The sequence below is a fragment of the Pseudopodoces humilis genome, chromosome 2 (genome assembly GCF_049639895.1).
Source record: "Pseudopodoces humilis isolate 2021_Gansu_Grassland_sample_001 chromosome 2, ASM4963989v1, whole genome shotgun sequence".
NCBI lineage: Eukaryota > Metazoa > Chordata > Aves > Passeriformes > Paridae > Pseudopodoces > Pseudopodoces humilis.
In genome coordinates, this window is record NC_142201.1 from 48415139 (window position 1) to 48436909 (window position 21771).

At 36.0% G+C, this 21771-nt stretch overlaps 1 protein-coding gene across 13 annotated transcripts in view; it reads left to right on the forward strand.

The window, feature by feature from the left end:
- Nucleotides 1–21538, forward strand: part of MYCBP2 (MYC binding protein 2) — a 172573-nt gene extending 151035 nt beyond the window's left edge. For 11 of the 13 annotated variants that reach the window (XM_088052247.1, XM_088052253.1, XM_088052252.1 and 8 more), the window contains 20 exons: nucleotides 99–255; nucleotides 859–1083; nucleotides 1834–1899; nucleotides 3121–3360; nucleotides 3498–3596; nucleotides 4203–4283; nucleotides 4892–5158; nucleotides 6536–6819; nucleotides 6945–7041; nucleotides 9331–9450; nucleotides 11026–11127; nucleotides 12826–12954; nucleotides 15472–15604; nucleotides 15831–15934; nucleotides 17018–17206; nucleotides 17702–17809; nucleotides 18817–19026; nucleotides 19591–19698; nucleotides 19898–20063; nucleotides 20730–21538. In XM_088052247.1, coding sequence (XP_087908373.1) covers nucleotides 99–255; nucleotides 859–1083; nucleotides 1834–1899; nucleotides 3121–3360; nucleotides 3498–3596; nucleotides 4203–4283; nucleotides 4892–5158; nucleotides 6536–6819; nucleotides 6945–7041; nucleotides 9331–9450; nucleotides 11026–11127; nucleotides 12826–12954; nucleotides 15472–15604; nucleotides 15831–15934; nucleotides 17018–17206; nucleotides 17702–17809; nucleotides 18817–19026; nucleotides 19591–19698; nucleotides 19898–20063; nucleotides 20730–20845 — 3001 coding nt within the window. In that variant the 3' untranslated portion in view covers nucleotides 20846–21538. The remainder of the gene's footprint in view (nucleotides 1–98; nucleotides 256–858; nucleotides 1084–1833; nucleotides 1900–3120; nucleotides 3361–3497; nucleotides 3597–4202; nucleotides 4284–4891; nucleotides 5159–6535; nucleotides 6820–6944; nucleotides 7042–9330; nucleotides 9451–11025; nucleotides 11128–12825; nucleotides 12955–15471; nucleotides 15605–15830; nucleotides 15935–17017; nucleotides 17207–17701; nucleotides 17810–18816; nucleotides 19027–19590; nucleotides 19699–19897; nucleotides 20064–20729) is intronic. The other 2 variants (XM_088052249.1, XM_088052260.1) reach the window with 1 other exon arrangement.
- The last annotated feature ends 233 nt before the right edge of the window (nucleotides 21539–21771 follow it).

The following is a 21771-nucleotide window of genomic DNA, read 5'->3' on the forward strand; positions in this document are numbered from 1 at the left end:
AATACTTTGAGAAACAAAAATGTAATTAATACTTTCATGGGTAAGTTACATCTTTTGCCAACATTCAAAATTTAAAAGTCAACTAAATGTGTTTTCAGGTGCTGGAGTCTTAAATTCAAACAATCTGATCACCAGTTCCTGCACCAGAGCAATGTTTTTCATCATATCAACAATATTTTGTCTAAATCTGACGATGGAGATAGCGAAGAGAGTTTTAGTATCAGCGTTCAGTCTGGTTTTGAAGTCATGAATCAGGCAAGTATTACAACTCTGTCTCAGAAGTGGAGATCATTCATGAACAGTCTGTACTTCCAATGATGATTCTCTTTAAATTAAAGGATTCCTTATTGCAATGTCATACTTCCATGACCGTATCTCAGTCAGGGATCTTGTCCCTGCTTATTTAGGCTCTCATATTTAGCTTTATGTTCAAATATTGACTCTTAGCCTGTATATTGCTCGAAACTAAATTTTGGAGCAGTGCTTTTAAGTGCTGGTTTTCAAGCAAAGTTTTTGGGGAGAGTCTTTTTAAATATTATGTACTTCCAATTCTTCTTTGCTTATATATTTTTCTTTCTGTTATTCCAAGGAGCATGAATTAATACTTCTGTGTAATATTTTGAAGTGTTTTCTTCCATGTACTAATATATTTAGGCCTTTGCTAATATATCCAGCTCTTAGCTATATTAATATTTCCTTTGGTTTAAAGGACTGAATTATTTGAATCAATAAAGGACAAATTTCTTGGAGAGCACATTTGTCAAAACAGAAATGTCTGTGTGGTTTTAAAAATTGTAAATCATGCCTGTGTTTGGACTTACTCTCAAGTATTTAAAAGATTTCCATTTGTTTTCACAGGAACTGTGTATAGTAGTTTGTCTGAAAGACCTGACCAGCATTGTTGACATTAAAACATCAAGCCGACCTGCCATGATTGGTAGTTTAACAGATGGGTCTACAGAAACGTTCTGGGAGTCAGGAGATGAGGACAAAAACAAAACTAAAAACATCACAATTAACTGTGTAAAAGGAATCAATGCACGTTACGTTTGTGTTCATGTAGACAATTCCAGAGATCTTGGGGTAAGGGGGAAATAAAACTGTCTCTGATTGAAGGTGCATTATCTAAGCTGTATGTGTTTATCAATCGAGAAGTGTTGTTTTCTTTGTCAGTTGGTAATTCTAATTCAGAAGTTCACATTTCAAAGTAAAGTTTCCAAGTCCTGTGATGTAAAAAGCAGGAACTGTTATGTTCAGAACAGTCTGTCTGAATTTGCATACAACTGCAACTGGGAAACTTAATTCTTAGTGGCATGTTCTGTGTTCTATTTCAGATGCATTTTCAGTCAATTATTTTAAGTTTCATAACTGTAATAATTATTTTACTTACAAAATAATAAGTATTAATTATAATAAAATAAATACTTAAAAATAATAAGTATTTATAATAAAAAATAAAAAATATTTTTTAATTATTTTACTTTCCTTGCTTATGGTTGCTGCAGAAGCATGGAAATACAGAACTGTCAGAAAATCCAAATTTTCTAGCCTTTATGCAGTCTTTTTTATAGATTTGTAAAGTAATGTTATATATATATATATATATATATCTATATATCTATCTGTATTTCAACTACAGCTTTTAATACAGTGAACAGACTGTTACAGAGCTCTATTTTGGAATTCTTTGTCCTTGCTGTAGATCACAGGGTTTTGGTTTTTTTGCAATGAAAGAGTTTTTCTCTTCTACGTATGTATTCTCTTTATACTGAAGAAGTAGTCAGAACTGTCTCAGTTGAAGTGTTTCGTTCTTAATTTGCTTGTTTGTTGCAGAACAAAGTGACCTCCATGACCTTCCTAACTGGCAAAGCAGTAGAAGATCTCTGCAGAATAAAGCAGGTAAACATTTTAACAGTTGACATAGAAAAATTGCTGTCATTTTTTGTGCATGTACCAGAGATTTTTCTGAGCACATAGGTTCCATTTCTTACAGTAGATAATTAACAAATATCAGACATCATAATAAGCCTTGGAAAATAATGTATTATTAATAACAGAATTCAGTTTTGTGTATTGACTATTGATCAAGCTTTTACTCTTCTACTGAAACATAACAGGGTTATGTAAAATGTTCCTTAGATTAGTTTAGTTTTAATTACTATATAGTAACTTATCCTTTCAGCTGTGGAAGGTTTCCAAAAAAGACTTCCAGAACACAGACAGGGACTGATTCAGCTTTGCTCCTTCTTTGCTCTGCCACTTTTCCAACAGCTTTTTACCTTCCAGCACACCCACATACTGTATCCTGTCTCATGGTTAAAAATGATTAAAAAAAAAGTTAAACCTTGTTTTCTGCAGCACAGTTCAATGCAGATGCTGAGAATTAATGTAGAAATGGGAAAGAACAAATATTTGCTTGATTATAAATAAACCCACGGATAGGAGAGAGGGCTCACTTGGCTCAGGGTTTTGTTTTCTCTGAGTAGTGAAGTGAGACACTGCACCCTATCAGTGATTGGTTTCCAGTAATGACACTGCAGTTTCATAGGAAATAGATCATTTCATATGGCATTATTTATGTTCTCTCTTTTTTTTTTTTAAACAATATTTATTTTAAACTTAATTTAATGCATTTCATCTCCCTTTTTTACAGTTAAGTCCTGCATGTCTTGGTAAGGGTAGCAAATCCTGACTTCCACAGAAAAACCATTTCTTTAGCAGGAGTTTGTATGAATAGAGATTAAATAATGTATCTGATAATAATTGTGTGTTATATTTTGAGTTAAATTATAGAGGCTGTTTTTTTCTTTTTTCGTAAAAGTAATGACTAAATATTAGCTTTAAGAGTTGTTTTTTTAATATATGAACATATGCTTTGAGGATAAAAGAGATAGGTAGGCCACTATTTCTAATCAGCTTTAGTGATAAAACAGAAATGTCTATATGTCACTTTTTAATCTGAACTCAAGAGGTTGAATATGCTTATAATTAAACACAAGTCTTACTGTTCAGGTTGAGATTTTCATTACAAACACAGTATTTGTTACAGTGATATATGATGATAGGTGACTTTTTGTTTGATGTAATGTCAGTTTCCAACTTTATATTCCTCTTTAATAGGTAGACTTGGACTCAAGACATATTGGCTGGGTAACAAGTGAACTTCCTGGGGGTGATAATCACATCATCAAAATTGAATTGAAGGGTCCAGAGAACACACTGAGAGTTCGACAAGTGAAAATTCTTGGATGGAAGGATGGTGAAAGCATTAAAATAGCAGGCCAGATTTCTGCAAGTGTGGCTCAACAAAGAAACTGTGAATCTGAGACACTGCGAGTATTCCGACTTATAACATCCCAGGTGGGTTTTGAATGATGTGTTATACAGCAAAAGTTACTGTGAGTTGTATACTTTAAGTGTTTATGTTTTAATGGAAAATGTCACATCTGCACAAGTTTATCTTTGAAATACGCTAATTATCATTGTCTTTCTTCCAGGTATTTGGGAAGCTTATCTCTGGAGATGCTGAGCCAACCCCAGAACAAGAAGAAAAAGCACTGTTGTCTTCCCCAGAAGGAGAAGAAAAAGTACACAATGTATTTATTTGTATTCTATCAATAATACTTTGCTGGAAAAAATTATCCAGGATTTTCAGTATTTGTTCTGTTTCTTAAGCTGCATAATTTTTAGATCAAAACAGAAATAAAATGTCGCAATTGCTTATTTTTAAAATATCATAGTGTATTTTTAACAGTAACCCATAGTGTCTTTTTTTAAAGTAAATTATAACTGAGGCATACACATTTAATGGAAACACCATAGTAATGGTGATGCAATTGATGCCTACAATTACAGAAGTACTTAACATCTGGAGTACAGGTCAACCTGAAAGTCCTGGCTATCATCTTTTGCCTCAGGAGAGGCTCTGTTAATATGTAGAGAAAAAGTATGAAGAAACTGCACTCCATTTGTTTTGCCTATTATTTCATTTGATGCTTAAATTCCTCTTATAAAGAGAAAGTTAATACATTGAAGAGTTACTTATTGAGCATGGTTAAATTGATCTTGCTATATATCTTTCTGTAAAGAAAGCTGCCAACTTATAAAACACAGTTTGTTGATACATTCCATGTTAATTGCTACAGTAATTCGGAAGTGTTCTTGAAATTTCTGATCTAATACTAAATATGCTTTTTATGAAGGCAACATCAGATGCAGACCTGAAGGAGCACATGGTAGGGATCATATTCAGCCGGAGCAAACTGACAAATTTGCAGAAACAGGTTTGGTCCTTTTGAAATTATTTGAGGATTAAATATTGGTGTGTTGTAATAAATAGGCTTATTTGCAGTGAATATTGCTAAGAATATTTTCACAGTAATAGAGCTGTTGATTAATTTTGAATTTTTTTTTGTTTCATAAATTAAGCAGAATCTACACTTCTGTCACTCATCTTAGCAAACATAGTAGTCTCCTAAAAATGCTTTTTACCATCCTGTTGTTTCTGAAATTTTTTACGCTTTCTGATTATTGAACTGGACAAGAGGCTATTTTAATAGTCTTTGCTTTTTGTGTGTGTTAAGCAAATGAATTTATTAGGGGCTTTATGTAGAGTGGTTTTTTTAGCCACTTCAGTTACTTTAGTAAAAAGTAACTTAAAAAGCAGGATCTGAAATAAAATAAAAAATAATTTCAATTAAATTTTCCAGAAAAAATATGAGCAAATTCAGCATTTTATTCTTCATTTGAATTTATGCTAAAAAATAATTTAAGTACAGGCCAAATTTCACAGGTTTCCTATTTTAGCCATACTTGTAAAGGTACCTAAACCACAACATTTTTCACTTGCTAAAAGTTTTTAAGCGCTATTGTTTGGCTTCTGTTTGGGCAGGTGTGTGCCCACATCGTGCAGGCCATACGGATGGAGGCGACGCGCGTCCGCGAGGAGTGGGAGCACGCCATCTCCAGCAAGGAGAACGCCAACTCGCAGCCCAGCGACGAGGATGCCTCCTCGGACGCCTACTGCTTCGAGCTGCTCTCCATGGTCCTGGCGCTCAGCGGCTCCAATGTGGGCCGCCAGTATCTGGCCCAGCAGCTCACTCTGCTCCAGGACCTCTTCTCCCTGCTACACACCGCTTCTCCCAGGGTGCAGAGGCAGGTCAGTGCTGACCGCTCCTCCAGTGTCTTGGTATTCCTAGAAAAGTGTCTTCAGAATCCTAAAACCATGTGCTTGAAAATAATACAGAATTTATTTCGGGAGCTGAAGTGTCAGGTTTAGAGTTCTTGTGTTTTTTAATTAGTAGTGCATGGTATAAATATCTGTCAGAGGAACAGCATAGCGAAAACAGTGGCTTTTCAGTATTTCACATTATGTGTTTGTAATGCCCATGTAGCCTGTGCAGGCAAGATGAGAGGTTTTTAATTACCAGAGTCTGTTACGGATCTGGCATGAGTCCTCAGCATCTGTGTCTTACACTCAGGCTCTAAGCGTAGTACTGTGGAACTAGACAGGTGCTTTCTAGTCTTTTTTAAGTTTTGAATTATACTGTCTGTTTCTTTCTGAATTTCTGGATTTGAATGTTTGAGTGTGTATATAGTTATATGTACATAATATATAGACATTTATAATATATGTTTAATAACATCAATAATATATAAGTATATAAAATATTTGCATTAGTAGAGTTAATGCACTGTTTTGTTGCTAGGTGCTGTGCCTTCTTCAAGTGGATTTTAAGTTTGTCGCAAAAGTTTTTATGTCTCATATTCTTTATTCTTCTTTTTACAATTTTTGAACTGTTAAGATCTCACATCTCAACTTTCCTGGAGGCAGATACTTAGTAATTGTGATACATTGCAGATTTGCAATAGCTTTCCATTAAGGGCTTGCAAAATTATATATGGAATGTTAAGTCCTTACGCTTTCATCAGCTTTCATGCTGATTTGGACCAAACTTTGCATGATATCTGCAATTTCAACCCCAGCTTCACCAGTTGGTAAGGTTATATCATTTCAAGACAGCTCTTGTTGGGTCCAGAGCTATTGGCACAGTAAGAAATTCCAGTTAGACTATCAAAAGGAAAAAGACAAAGGAGTTGGAAGGAGTATTATAATTCTCAGTACCTCAGGCAAGTGTCTCCTAACACTTCTAGCTCAGTTTCTGACATCTCAATAATGCATGTGAAGTAGGTGACATATCTGTACCATGCAAGCAAATCAGAGTTGTACAAATGTCTGTATCACTGTTATCCTAAGTCCAGTACCAAGCATAATTCTGTTACTATGTGAGGACTAAGTATTGTTTGAGTGAGATCAATTTTAGACTCTTTGGCCTTGTCTTGCTGCTTGCATGAATAAACACTTCATTGTAAGATAGAAATTCTGCAAGATTTCTTACAGGAGTAATTAATTACAGCAATTAGATCAAGTCCTTCTAGCTGAAATAACTTGTGGAGGACTTCATTTGATTTTGCTTGAAAAACTCCAGTTGCCTTGGTAAGAATTGTCAGTGTTCTGATTTCTTTTTTTCTCCAGGTAACATCATTACTGAGACGTGTTTTGCCAGAGGTAACTCCCAGTCGACTGGCAAGTATTATAGGGGTGAAGTCTCTTCCACCAGCAGATATAAGTGACATAATCCATTCAACAGAAAAGGGAGATTGGAACAAACTAGGTATCTTGGACATGTTTTTGGGATGCATTGCCAAAGCTCTCACTGTACAGCTAAAAGCCAAAGGAACTACTATCACAGGGACAGCTGGCACTACTGCAGGCAAAGGAGTTACTACAGTCACACTTCCAATGATCTTCAATTCCAGGTTTGTTTAAAAATGTGTAACTACAGCCTACTGTAGGCTGAGTATGTACACTATTTATTTGTGCTGGATTTTGACAAATACTAATTATTTGAGTTTATTTAATCTCTTATAATTATCCTTTGCAGCTATATTCGGCGAGGTGAAAGTCATTGGTGGATGAAGGGGTCAACACCTACACAGATTTCAGAGATCATCATTAAACTCATTAAAGACATGGCAGCAGTGAGTTTCTATCCTTTAAATGTGGAGGATATTAAAATATTTCTGATAATGAAAAGTACATTTTTTATTATTTTTGTTAGTATCAGATTGAGCTATTAAATGTGAATTGGTCTCAAGTAAAAAGCCCTACAATTTTCTGTACAGTCTAGAGTTAAGAGCAATAGCAACTGAGTTCTGATTCTGCTAAACAGAAATCCAGTTTTGAAATAAGCTTTTTAATAAGTTGCTTTTACTAGAAATTTAAGAGGTAAACAATAATTGTGGGTCATTTTCTAATGTTATTACATTTAAAGTTTAATTTTTAAATCTTGAGCACTCAGAACTTCAATTGAAAAGTAAATCTTACCTGTGAAGTGAAATAATAGAATTGTTTTCATGTAACTGTATGTAGACTTACTGTATGGATGTTCTGGTTGAAATTGACTTCTTTCAGTCACTGAAATCTGCACTTACAGTTAGTTACTACTTTATTTATCTGGGCTTAAATTTTCCATAGTTCTGCATCAGACAATTTTTTTGGCAGAAAAATTGATGAAAGGTGAATCAGCTATTTCTCAGAAACAATACTGGCAAAAGAAAAAAAGGTTTTGTGTATGTTTGTGGGAAAGGAGTTTAGTTGGGAGATTGTTTTTCTTTTCCTTAATTCTGCACCTGTTTCAGTGAGATGTTGTAAATGACCCAGGTTTTCCTCTGTGAAATACCCTTTGAAAGGTTTCTCAGTATCATCAGGATGGGTGTACTATTTTCTAACCCATTCACTGTGCTTAGATTAAGGAGGTTCATTCTCAAAGTTGTTGCTGAAGCTGGATGAGAGTTCTCTGCAATTGCTACTGTTGATTCTGACTACAAGATTTTAGAATCTCACAATTGATAAGAGTTAGAATTAAAGTCTGTCTGTGTTGGAAAAGTTTTTTTATAAGCCTTTCTAGACCTGGTAATTACCAGCAGGGTGGAATCTGTCTAACTATCCTCTTCCTAAGTGTTACAAATGTGATTCCTTTCACATAACTTTTTCACCATTTGCAATGTGTAGGTCCCTGGATCTGAGTTAGTCACTATAGCTATCTTTTTAGAGTCCAGTGAATCTCAGTTATGTGTCACCTTCAGCATGAAGTGTGGAACTTTAGAGTTGACATTAAGAGTTGAAGGATGCAGCAGCCTCTGAATCAGAAACTTGAGGGTGTGAGTCAGTGCCATAAGCTCAGAATGCTAAAGATTGGAAAATATGCTGTGGTTCTGATGTTTGCTGTGTACTCCTCTTTATTTCTTTCTAATACAGAAACTGTGGAGTCTATTCAGGATACTGTGCTAGGCACATTAAGCTAATTTTTCTAGGAACCCACTGTGATCTGTGTGCGGGTCAGTCACTTACCTGTGCTTCAGCTCTTCATCTTTCTTTCTATAGAAGGGGTGGGGGACATTTCAGGAAAAGGACTTTCCATTCTTCAAATCATACAACCTCTACCTAGTCCTATTCTAGTAGTTGCTCTGAGACAACCTCAATAAGTCACCTCAGTATTTGAGGACTAATTTTTGCCAGATCTGTCTGATTTGAAAATCAAGGCCAGGTTGGATGGGACTTTGAGGAACTTGGTCTTAGTGGAAGGTGTCCCTAGCCATGGCAAGGGTGTTGGAACTAGATGATCTTGAAGATCTCTTCCAACAAAAAAATTCTGTGGAAATGTTGTAGTCCGCAACCTCAGGATCTCGTCCAGGGAAGCTGCAGGGTTCTGGGGACCAGCATGGAACACCAAGAAGACGGGCTTCCGTTCATGAAACCATTTATTCAGCATGGGAACAAACTCAGGTCCAGAACAGAGAGCCCCGAACAAAGGCCGAGCAGGGATTGTTGAGGGACGGAACTCTTGAGGGTCTCCACCTTTGAGGGTGGAGTTCAGGGTCAGGAACCACTAGAAACACAGCAAGGGAGAAACCCCCAGGGACTCAAACCCCATCAGAACTCCTGGGCTGCCCTTCACAAGGGGTTTGGGGTGGGACAACTTCATCCAGGGCTTACATGCCCATCCCCCAACACAGGGGGTCAAAATTCACACACATGGCTTACAGCCGTGCCTCTCCTTTAACAAAGCTTAGCTGAAACTAGCTCTTTGCCTCCCTGAGGCACATCACAACATGAAAAGACCTAATTTATCAAAGTCATCCCTGATTTCTTCTTTTTCTGTTATAACTTGAGATACTAACCTAATGTTTTATAGCAGTTCTAATTGCAATTTTAGTTGCTCTTAGTATTAATAAAAGCTGTAATAAATTGAGTTTCCTCTTTACCAGGGTCATCTGTCAGAAGCTTGGTCACGTGTGACAAAGAATGCTATTGCTGAAACCATCATAGCTCTGACCAAAATGGAAGAAGAGTACAGATCACCTGTGAGGTGCATTGCAACAACCAGAGTAAGAACTTCACCAAATTTAACATTAGTTCATTGTAAATGTGCAGTAGGAGCCCATTCAAAAACCTTCTTATATGTCAGAAACACTCAAGTCAAAACTGAATTTGAATTAAATGTGTATCTTGGGAATCTCAGAAACAATGAAGAATAAGTGTGATGTTGTATACATTTGGGGGTTAATTTTTTCAATAATTCTGCTTGAAGTTTGTCACACTTGCCTTTACACTAAATCTGAGATTATGTGTGTGGAAAATTGCACAATATGTATCAGCTGTCTTCTTTCAGCTCTCCAAGCAATTATTATAAGTGGTTTGACTTCTAGGTAATCAGCTGGCACATCTCAAGGCTATAATGAAAACACACTAACAGATGTTCTCTGGGACAATTAAGCTAAGCTTCACTTGTGTTTGTCTCAAAAAATATTTGCTGAGCCCTATATTACTCACATGGTGTAACCTGGTGGTTTTCTTTTATTGGTCTTTACTTTGTCCATGAACCTTTTATAGAAACTAAGGACTACTTTAACCTTAACAGATTTCTTGAAATACCATGAAAAACATATTTGTAAATTATGGCATTCCTGAGGTCATAGGGAGTACAGATTTTAGCTTCTCAAGCTTAATAATCACATGTAAAAGTAAAAAAGTTTGTAGTGGTTTCAAGCATTTGACAGTCCCTTTGTTTTCCATCTTAAAAGGCTGTACCAGTTGTTGTTTTCATCATTTTTGTTAATCATATAGTCTCTGCTTTCTGGAGGTCACTGTCTTAGACTACCACTGTCTGCTGTCATCGTGTTAGTTTAATCAGGTCTTGGAGGAGCCCTGAATGTCAGCCCAGCTGCTCCTGTGACTGAATGTAGTTCTGTCATGGAGATAGGGGATTTTGGGAGAGAGTCCAGTAAAGTTTCTCAACAAAAACTAATTTTATTCAAATCAAATGTTTGATTAAAGATTGTTCCAAAAGGCAGCTATCAAGTGCCTTTCAGTTTTGTTTGTACTGGCAGATTATCCTTGTGTAGCTCATCTTTTCAGGATTTCACTGTAGTCAGTGGAGAAGCAACATAAGCTTCCTTTGACTAGTTAGCTCAGAACTCTTTTCTAGGTAATGTCAATTGCCCTTTGCAGTGAGGAGGGAACAGGGAAACCAGTCTCACTGAGATGAAGTTTTTGGATGGTTGTATCTGGGGTTGATTTTATTTTTATTAGTCTGTGTCCTTGAATTTCTTCTTCCCCAAAGCCTGCAATGTTTGGGAGCAATGTGCAAGTCTGTAATTGTCATATTTCTTCATAATGTGCTTTGGTTGATCTTTCTCCACTTCTTTCTTGTGTGCTGACTACTGTATTTGTAAGTGTCATAGCTGAAGGAATCAAGGTAGTTCCCAAAACTTAAATAAGTTTTATTGTGTTCCTGACTTCTTTTGGAAAATAAACTTGCGTTGTATGAGCAGGCTTCAGCTAACAAAAATAGTGTGTAGGTAATGGTGACATCTGAGGAAGTTTATCTCTTCAGTATTTGGTTTGATTTTAATTTGATTTTAATATGTCTAAGACATTTATTTTACCTTGCCTTTCAATAGCTGTGGCTGGCCTTAGCATCCCTCTGTGTACTTGATCAGGATCATGTTGATAGACTATCCTCAGGAAGATGGATGGGAAAGGACGGGCAACAGAAACAAATGGTGAGACTGAAAATCATATGGTTTTGTTTATTTTGAGTTATTCACTCATCAAAGAATTTAGAAGAATGATGGAGAAGGGTAGACTTGGCCGTTCTCCCTTTTCTTCCAAACCAGTGGGGATTGTATATACATGCTTGAAGTATTTGTGTTCTAGATAAGCACTGCTCAGAAAACAGAAATTCCAGGTTGAAGCAGTAATGTTGCAATTCTACCAGTATTCAGGATGAAACAAGACCTTCCTAAGACCTGTGGGATGAGTTTTCAAGTAGATTGACTCAGTTTGTACAGCACCCTCTGTCAGAGCTTTTTCTTTGTCTTAATCCCTATCATGACATAAAATCAGTTATTTCGTGTTGCTCAATAACTACTTCTCTAATTTAGCTTCGTTTTCTGCATCTCACTAGAGAATTACTACCCCACGGAGAAACTCCTTCTAACTGAATTTAGTAAAACTACCATTGACTCAGAGCATTTATAAATTTGTTACAGAATACGATTCTGTCCTTACTTTTCATTTGACAAAATGCCTGTAGTTTTCATATGACAAAAAGGCTTGTGATTTTTTAATACCATTTTAGAAAGAGCACAGTAATGAAGCTGGTTTCTTGTATATCTTGGTTAGATGTATCCCTGTGTGAAGCAAGGGAAGAGTGTGCAATAACAGCCAAGCATTGTTAGAGCAAAGAAGCATCCAAAGCAGTTTAGTGTAGGTAGAAACAGAAGGCATATACATATGCATATACATATACAGGAGGCATAGAGCTGCAGCTGCAAGGAATAAAAGTCTGCTAAGAAGGAAGCAAACACAGAGGTTTCTGAGGTGATTAAGAAAGTCAAGGGTCTTGGAGATGTCAGAGGAGCAGCCAAGACATTGTCAAGCAGGTATTCAAGCTGCTGAATCCAGCCTGAAGTTCCCCAATACTGTTTCAAATCAGGATATTCAAATGTTGAGGTGAGCTCTATGTCTCCCTACCAGAATAGCTTTGAAAGAACTCTAAGTTGCATTAGAGTATCATGGAAATCATGTGTTCTGGTATTACAATGAAACTTGTTCTCAGACAAGTGCATAGTCAAAATCAGTTATTGAAGTCTATTTGTGGGTAATGTGGATATTTTGAATTGTAAAACAGATCACTGCGGAATTAAAAAAAAAAATAAATTATCAGTAGAGCAACTTAATTTTATGATGGATTTTGAAGTTTGTTACTTCAACCATACTGTCTGTGAGGTATGGATGACCTACAGCTTTGTTTAGATGTTTGAAAAGAGTAAACATACCATATTAAAGTAATGAAGGGTAAATATCATGCCTGTTGACTGACCTGAGTACTCATATCTCTGAACTTTCCTGTTAACATGCCCATAACCCGTTGTTACCACATAAACCTCTTCTCAGATTAGCTGAAAGCAATGTCTCAGCTTTATTGTTGAAAAACACATTTTTTCTGCATCACACAAAATATGAGATGAAGACTATCAGAAAAACTGATGTCATAAATTGAGGGGGTTTGTGTCAAGGAATAATTGTTGAAATTGTTGATTATTTTAAAGATAGCATTAATAGTCCAAACAAGCTCTATCCACCTTTGTAAACTGGAGGGGAAGTGTGGTTTGTGTGACTATGGGGAGAATAAAAACAGATGCTGAAAGGAAGTGAAGGACTTAACAGAGGAATTATTTCCTTTTTTTTTCTCTCAGCCAATGTGTGACAACCATGATGATGGTGAAACTGCTGCAATCATTTTATGTAATGTCTGTGGGAATTTGTGCACAGACTGTGACCGATTCCTTCATCTCCATCGGCGAACAAAAACTCACCAAAGACAGGTAGAGTATAGATGGCCCCGTGCTGTGTGCACTGCATCGTTGTGTGCATCTGCCCAAATAAAATACAACCTAAAGGTAGTAGCAAATACTGAATCTGAAAAGGGGGTTTTATTTTATTTTGGAGATGGGATAGATGCGTTTCCAGTTAATTCTCTTTAGTTGTTTTTGGTTACCTCCTCATATCCTTTATCTTTTACAAAGATTAGAAATTCTTGCAGCAGTTCATAATTCTAGTTCTTACGCTATATCAGCTTTTTCTCTCGTTTAACATTGATTAGGAATGCTTTTTTAGGAGAATTTAGAAGCTGTATAGAGTTTCTTAAGTATATGTTGGTTCTTTATTTCTGTTAAATTTTATCTCTTCTACTACTTCTGTCCTATGAGTCAGTGCTTGTCAATCTCTTCATTTCTAATGTATGTGTATTCCTTTTTAATATCCAGGAAGATGATTTGACAGCAAATATTCCTACTGGTTCCTCTATGAGTCTTCTCTTATTTTTCATTATTCCTCTAGCTTTCACTGTGTTTTCACAGATAAATATGTTGCCCTATCCATAAGCTTGAAAATTTCCTAACTTCTTTTGGGTTTGTTTTTAGGATTGAAACTTTGACTAGGTACGAGTTTTCATAACTTGCTGAGTACTCTGCTAATTAGTATTCTTCTGTGGTATTCTTTTATCCTTTTCATCTCTAAATTTGAAACTACCTTTTCTTTGGATATTTTCCTTTTTGTTATTGAAATTAAAGTTGAAGTTGCCTTTACTTCTGGAATAATTAAACATTTCCTTCTTCCTGCCACTATTTCTCATTCATGTTTTCTGTGATCCTTTATTTTCCCCTTTCTCTCTGACTACTTATATTTGTACAAAGATTAAAATAATTGGTATCATTAAGAAAGTTACTTCAATGGAACTCAGTCCTCTTCTCCCTCTCCTACAATGCATCTATATTAACTTTTTAGTTATGTTCAGAAATGGGCTTTTAAAGGAGATGATCAGATCTCCTTAAAGTACAATGTTTTCTGCTATTTAGCAGCCTTGGAGTGCATGAAGTGGATTGTTTTCAGGTGAAACTAAAAGCAAATCAAAAGATAGATGCAGAGACACACTGCTAATGGTGGTTCAGTGCAAGGGATCAGCTGGTCAAGAGCACATGTGGTGTAAACATCAGACCTTTGGTATTGAGTTCTACTCTCCAGTGAAATACTCATCTCTAGTGCCACAGCATTTGCAGTGTAGTCTCAGCCTGGCACTTCCACGTCTGTCTGTTATCTTCTATTCCTTAGCCAGAGTCTTTGCAATCCCCTTTGATATTTTCCTGGTTCATCATCCTAAGATCATTTTATGTCTACTCTTCTGTCATGGCATAGCACAATCTAGTCTCATTCATTTTTCTGATTTCTCCTATATAGCCTGTTCAGATTACAGTTGATAAAAAGTAAGTTCTTATCTCACAGAAAACCTCACATTTTTCCTTTTATCTGTCCAAAATAGCTACTTACCAGATTTTCCTATTTACTTCTAAAAGCATGTTTAAAATTCTGCTCTTTATTCACCACTTTTACCTTTGCATCTCACGTGTTAAGCCTCTCAAATTCAGTTTTAGTTCTGTCATGTTCCTGCTGTCCTGTTTTCTGTTTGCTTCCCGTTCTTTGTCTGACTTCAGTCATACATACCTCTGTATTGTATTTTCTCTCCCCTCCAGAAAGGACAGCCTGTAAGTTACTCAGATGTGCTTATGTGAATACTTTGTGAAGCAGCTAGGGGTTTTCTTTCTGATTCTAATAAGAATTAAAGTGAGTTGTATGCATCCATACCTGGGAAAATTCTAACTTTTATTGCATTGCAGGTGAAACAAATGCAAACAGAACTGCCTTCAAAGCTTAGGAAAGGAGCAAAAGAAAAGACTGCATGAAATTCCCTAAGGATGTCGTGCAGTTTTTTTTTTTATTTTGCAAAAACTTTATATTTTCCTCATTTTAGCCAAAAGTATCCAGTGTGTATTTATGTGAAAGTAAAAAATATTAATATTACACACTTCTGTAATGATTATTCTATAGTACATATTACTAAGACCATAATTCTGAATGTTGAATTGATAAACTACTAGCTACATTCGATAAACTACTAGTTATGTGAAGATATTTCTGATGATTGTGCTTTTAATACTCTATGGCCTATTGGATGTGTTGGGTAGGAATTACAAAATCCAAGCTCTTTATTTATCAAATCAGAAGAAAATGTGCAGCTCTATTCTTAGCATTGCTGCACTGTTTCTCTGCCGTGTTAGATCAACAATCAGTTTTATTCATTTTTACTTCTAAAAACATGAAACCTTTATCCTGCATATCTGTGATATGTACAAGTTATGGAACATATAAAAGAAAAACAGCTTCACAGTCTCCACAGAATCTATAAAATGCCTGGTGTAAATCCAAAGAGAGAGCAACAAAAATAAGAGACATATCCATGCTCTACCTAAACATGCTATTTAGGATCTGTTTGGTTAACTTGACAGGTGTTCAAAGAAGAAGAAGAAGCTATCAAAGTTGATCTCCACGAGGGCTGTGGTAGGACCAAACTTTTCTGGCTGATGGCACTAGCAGATTCTAAAACTATGAAGGCTATGGTGGAGTTCAGAGAACAGACAGGTAAAACACAGCTCTTACTTACTTGCTCTTTATCCTGGTTTTTGTGATTTTCACCTGCTTAAGGGCAATGCTTTTAAATGTTTGTTAATAAAAGTAGAATAGTTTAGCTGCATAAGAATTGTTGGATTTCTGGTTGTCTTGGATTGCTGCTTTGATGTCTGATAGAGTATCAGTCCCTTGTGTTTCATTAGAATGTTTTTGGCCTTGTTCTCTTTTGCGGCCATAGGCAAACCGACCACCAGCAGTTCCGAAGCATGTCGGTTCTGTGGATGTAGGAGTGGAACAGAATTATCAGCAGTGGGAAGTGTTTGTTCTGATACAGATTGCCAGGTGTGTATTAGCAAATATCAATAATCATTAATTACTTAAATGGAAGAGATCATAGGATGAAATGGCTTCTTACTTTGAATAAACTTTGTTTATCCCTGTGGTCCAGGGATTAAAATCAGATCTCTCATATGAAAAGGTTCTAATATTGAATATTGCCATTCAAATACTTCTGAGTTTGTAAACGTTTATTTTAATTACAGACTACAAACAGTAATAGTCAACTAATATAGTGGGTTGTTTCATTATTATCTTCAAAAGTATCTCAAGTTTTCACAACAGCCTTGCAATTATAAAGTAAAATACACACTGTCAGGGTGAAGTCAAATGTACCGGAAAGCTCGATAAAAAGAGTTTGCCCAACAGGCTGTGCATTATGTGAGCATAGAACATTTAAGACTTGGCCAGGTTTGGCATCAGCATCCACATATCCTGAGTGTTTCTGTGACCTACAGTGGGTGCAATTGGCAGAGGGCCAAATCATAACCAGTTTCTTACCTCACCTTACTTAATTCTAAGTGAAGCAAATTGGTCATCTTTTTTCTCTCTCAGCTTATAACATATTGTTACATAAATTTAGTTCAGTTTGTTGTTAGCTTCTGGGTAACTTTTGTAAGTTTCCTGTTTATTAGGGTTGGGAATTAGAGGTGATTAAAAATCCATTTCCATGTAAAATTGCTTTATGCCGATTAATGATTAGCATATAAGGTATTCTTAAGAGTAGGTTACTTGAAACTTCTCCAAAATCTGCAGATATCTTAAAGACTGTTAATAAAGGGTCAGCAGGAAGCACTCAATGTATAAAAAGCACACAGAGGATCAAACAGTTCTCTTTCTATTGAAAGTTTTAAGTTATGGTTTCACTAAGCCATTTGCATTCAGGAGCAATGCAGGTAAACAAAGAAAACATTATTATTTCAAGTACACACTGTTCAGCTTTTCCCAAGTACCTGAGGCAGCAGCAGCAAATATAAACCATGATTCTTCCATCTCAGTTTATTGCACCAGCAGTCTTTCAAAAAGAGACACTGACAGAACACTCAGTGAAGGGGAAAAGGTGATTAATTCTACTTTAAATTTGTTTAGGAGTACGCTAAGATTGCCTGCAGCAAGACACACCCCTGTGGTCACCCCTGTGGAGGTGTGAAGAATGAAGAGCACTGCTTGCCGTGCCTGCATGGCTGTGATAAAAATGCTACAACTCTTAAACAAGATGCTGATGACATGTGCATGATTTGCTTTACTGAAGCACTTTCAGCAGCACCAGCTATCCAGGTTGGTTGGTTGGTTGGTTGTTTCCCCTTTTAAGAGATTACTGTTATGACTGTAATGTGTAGTATGAAAGAAGTGAAAATATGGTCTTTCAAATTATGCTCTTCAAAATTTGTAAACAGGCATCATAACAATAATTAAGCTACTTAAAAACTTTCTTTTTGTTTGGCATTCTATTTCAAAAAAGCAGATTGGATAAATTCAGTTTGCTATGTCTGCCTTATTAAAATACATGATATTTTATAAAGGAGAAAAACAGCTGAGGTAATTAGTGGATATAATTCACGTGTATTTCATATATCTGTAGGTGATCTTGGAGTGGTTATGATTTTAATACCCATTCTGTGTTCTTTCTTGTTGTTAAGAAGAAAATAGGGGGTCTTCTAGGATTTTAAATAAATTAATATTGGAATTTATATAGTTTCCACTTAAAAGCAAATAACTACTTCTACTTTAGTGGTTAATGTAACTTCAATATTCACTTACTCTTTTCTAAAGCTGGACTGCAGCCATGTTTTCCATTTGCAATGCTGTCAACGAGTACTAGAAAACAGATGGCTTGGGCCAAGGATAACTTTCGGGTTTATGTCCTGCCCAATTTGCAAGGTAAATGAGCTGTGTGCCTGCCAGAGTCAAGCAACTTACCTGATACTTGGCTTTTCCTTTTTTTTTTTAATACTATATTGATTGTTACACTATAAATGAGTTATACATTATTTGTTTTCTTAATTCCACATGTTGCTATAGAAAGCATTGATGCATCTTTTTACCTTCTCCTACTGTTCCTTGAGGTGTCCTCTTAAAAAGAAAGCATTGTCCTGATATTGTCTTAATATTGTTTTATTCTTACCACCATCAGCTTGCAAATAGCCAGTACTTGGTGATGGTGGGGAGGGGAATAAGTCATCTTAAAGCACACTATCTTGAAGCACGGGTTCTCCATTTTACTAAGCACTTTTAAAGCTGCTTTGCTTTTCAGTGTGAGGGCAGAGCCAAAGAACACATGTACTTAGTTCAGCTAAGTTACTAACAATTCCTCTTGTACTCTGTAAAATTTAAATTGATGTAAGCAAAAACATATGATAGCTGCTGGAAAGAAGAGCACTTTACCCCACCCTAGGAATTTGACAATTGGGAATGGTCAGCCATTCTGCATGCTATGGTTCTTCTGTCATGTTGTGCTAATTTATGGCAGTAGCTCGTGGTCACTAATTGATAAAGAGCTGCCATAGAGTGATAGTGACTGTCAGTCACTATACTGAACTGCTGAGTAGTAAGCCGAAAAGGACCAAAATTACAGAATATATGCAATCAGAATATTCTTGTGCTGTGGTGGATATTTCATATGCTCTTCACCACCTCCCTGGCTGTTAGTGTGTTGGAAGGGTTGATGTTCCCATACCACAATAGGCCATAGAAAAAGCATTCAGAGGTACTATTTTTTGCAGCAAATAGCATGCATCCTGTATCAGCCATTTTCTTAAATGTCTATTGCCCAGGCCCATATGTTTTTATGACATCTATCATGCTATTTGTGCCTGAGCATAACAAAATTATCATAGCTGTGGGATAAAGATGCAAGATACTTTAATTACATTTTTTTTTAATTTCAGAACAAAATCAATCACACAGTATTAAAGGATTTGCTTGATCCAATCAAAGAACTCTATGAAGATGTAAGGAGAAAAGCGCTAATGAGATTGGAGTATGAAGGCTTGCACAAGAGTGAGGCCATCACAACACCGGGTGTGAGATTTTATAATGACCCAGCAGGCTATGCTATGAACAGATATGCTTATTATGTTTGCTACAAGTGCAAAAAGGTATGGTGTTTCTTACTAAATGTATGTTACCGTTTCAAAAGTAATTTCTTAGAACATACGTTTAATACTTTGTGTATGGAGTAGAAAAGCAGGAAAAGATGTTGTTTATAGAATCATAATTTAAAATAATCGAGTGTTGGGCTAATGAGATGTACATAGTATCTTAGCTAGTAAAGCTCAAGTGTGTATACAGAGCAGCTCAGAAACCAAAAGCACCTTGGGACAATAGCCACTTACAAAAAGGTGCAGTACCTACTTCCTCCTATTCAGCTCAAGCTGCTACTTAATTCTGAGAGAGCATCCAAATACTGTTACAGAAGCCTTGCAGTCACTTATATAGAGCAGGGTATGTTTCAGTTTTTGGTCTTGTCCATCCTGAGACTGAAGGACACTGAGTGCCTCAAAACCACATACCTACAGAGTCGAGAGAGATCAGAATAGTGGAGGTCACTGAAATGGCAGTCATTCATCATATTCCCCTTACAAATTGGTTAAACTGAAAAGAATAGTTAAAAGAATAATTGCCTCTGGTTTAACATCTAGTCATTTCTATATGCAATTAAGGCATATTTTGGTGGTGAAGCTCGTTGTGATGCTGAGGCTGGACAAGGAGATGATTATGATCCAAGAGAGCTTATTTGTGGTGCATGCTCTGATGTTTCAAGGGCTCAGGTGAGTAAATAATTTCTGTTCATGTTTTTATTTCATTCTAAAACTCCTGAGAATCTGAGCTGTACAATAATTCAGTCATTTGTAATTATTGTATTGTACAGTATTGTATACTGTTAATATATTCTACAGAATGTAGAAGTGAGTGATTTGGATTGTTACTGGCCACTTCATTGACCAGTGTTTGCTTTCCTTTGTTCAGATGTGCCCCAAACACGGTACAGATTTCTTAGAATACAAATGCCGCTACTGCTGTTCAGTGGCTGTTTTTTTCTGTTTTGGGACAACACATTTTTGCAATGCTTGCCATGATGATTTCCAAAGAATGACAAGCATCCCTAAAGAAGAGCTCCCACACTGTCCTGCAGGTAGGACTTTGACAAAGCAAATTTACCACACTGAATTCTGAAATAAGTAACAAGTTCTAATTAATATTAGCTTTTCTTGGTGATTTGTTTTGTTTTGTTTTCTGGCAATGTCATTGCACAGATCATTTAAACATTAGCAACTTCTACACAGTTTTACGTGATTATCTGTACTTAGGTAGCCATTACCTGCAAACTGTTACCCCAATGCCTTAGTTGCTAAGTTCATGTGCTGTATATTGATTTGATATTGGGAAATGATTGGTGATCTTTTTGTTAAGATACTTACATAAAATAAGTAAAAAAATTACAATTCCTGCTATAATCTTAGAATTACTGTTTACTGCAGAATATAACTCTTGTTCATCATTATCAATTTTTCTCTTAGTTTGTGCAAATTTCTTCCACCATGTTAATGAGATAAAACTTCCTTAAGTGGCTATCTATAAGCATCTTGCCTTCTTTAATTTTAATTTGATTGGTTTCAATTACATGGCAGTTTGATCTTTTTTTCCTCTTCAAATACCAATTCAACATTTGAACAAGATGTATTACTTCTACTTAGTTTGGTTTTATTTTTTGAGGAAATGTAATATATGTTTGTTTACATTGTCTGCAAGTATTAATCTATTATTTCCTTTTTCCCCCTCATCCTTAAATTCACTGTAGGTCCCAAAGGTAAACAACTTGAAGGAACAGAATGTCCACTTCATGTTGTCCATCCACCCACTGGTGAAGAATTTGCTCTGGGTTGTGGGGTTTGCAGAAATGCTCACACTTTTTAGACTAGCACTTTTTTTTTTAACCAGAGCAAAACAGGTGCCCTCATCCCTCAAGTGTCCTGAAAACAAAGCCCAGCTGGGATGAGGATGGGACCATTCTATAACCCAGGTAAAAGGAACAAATTACAGTGCAAGAAGGATGCCAAATACCATGTACATAATTCTTGCTGTGAGATATTGACATTTTTTGAACCGAGACATCAAAATTTGTGAGGTGTTTGCATGTGGCCATTACAGTCATCGGCTAGGAAACATTGGACATTTACAAATAAACAATTGTTATTAAAGGATCTGTGTGTCTGTGGACTATGAATGATGCTGGCTTTCAGGAGACAGAAAAAAATATTGATTATTGTATACTGACTTTTTGTAATCTTGTACAATTGTAACGCATCACAAGTGGGGATGGGAAAGAGGAATATTCTGGTTTATTTCCTAGACTGTTATAAAAAAATGTGTTAGGAAGGCATAAATGTAACAAGTATCACACTGTATATAAAGGTATCAATGTTTGTCCTGTATAAGAAATATTAAATTACAACAGCAGTTTCATTTAAACTTCTGGGTTATGTTTGAGCCTGAAATTTTAATGAAGTGCAATACTGAGTGTGCCTCATATCTTGCAGCTGTAAACATAATGGAATGTACATGTCAATAAAGCCACTGTACATTTTTATACAGTGAAAGTCTAACAAATGTGTAAGTCTCCGTTTTCAGAAACACTTTTAAAACAGAGTGGGAGGGGAGGGAAGGTGGAGAAGAGAAGTGCCCTTTAATTATTTAAGCAGACACTTGAAAAGTAGGGAAGTTTTTTGGGTACACTGGCTATGGAAGTACTTAAATGAAAAGCACTCCTCCATTTCTCAGCAGAAAAGTTGGATAAGTGTGTTAGCATTCATATGAAGAATTATTGTATTTACATTTCAATT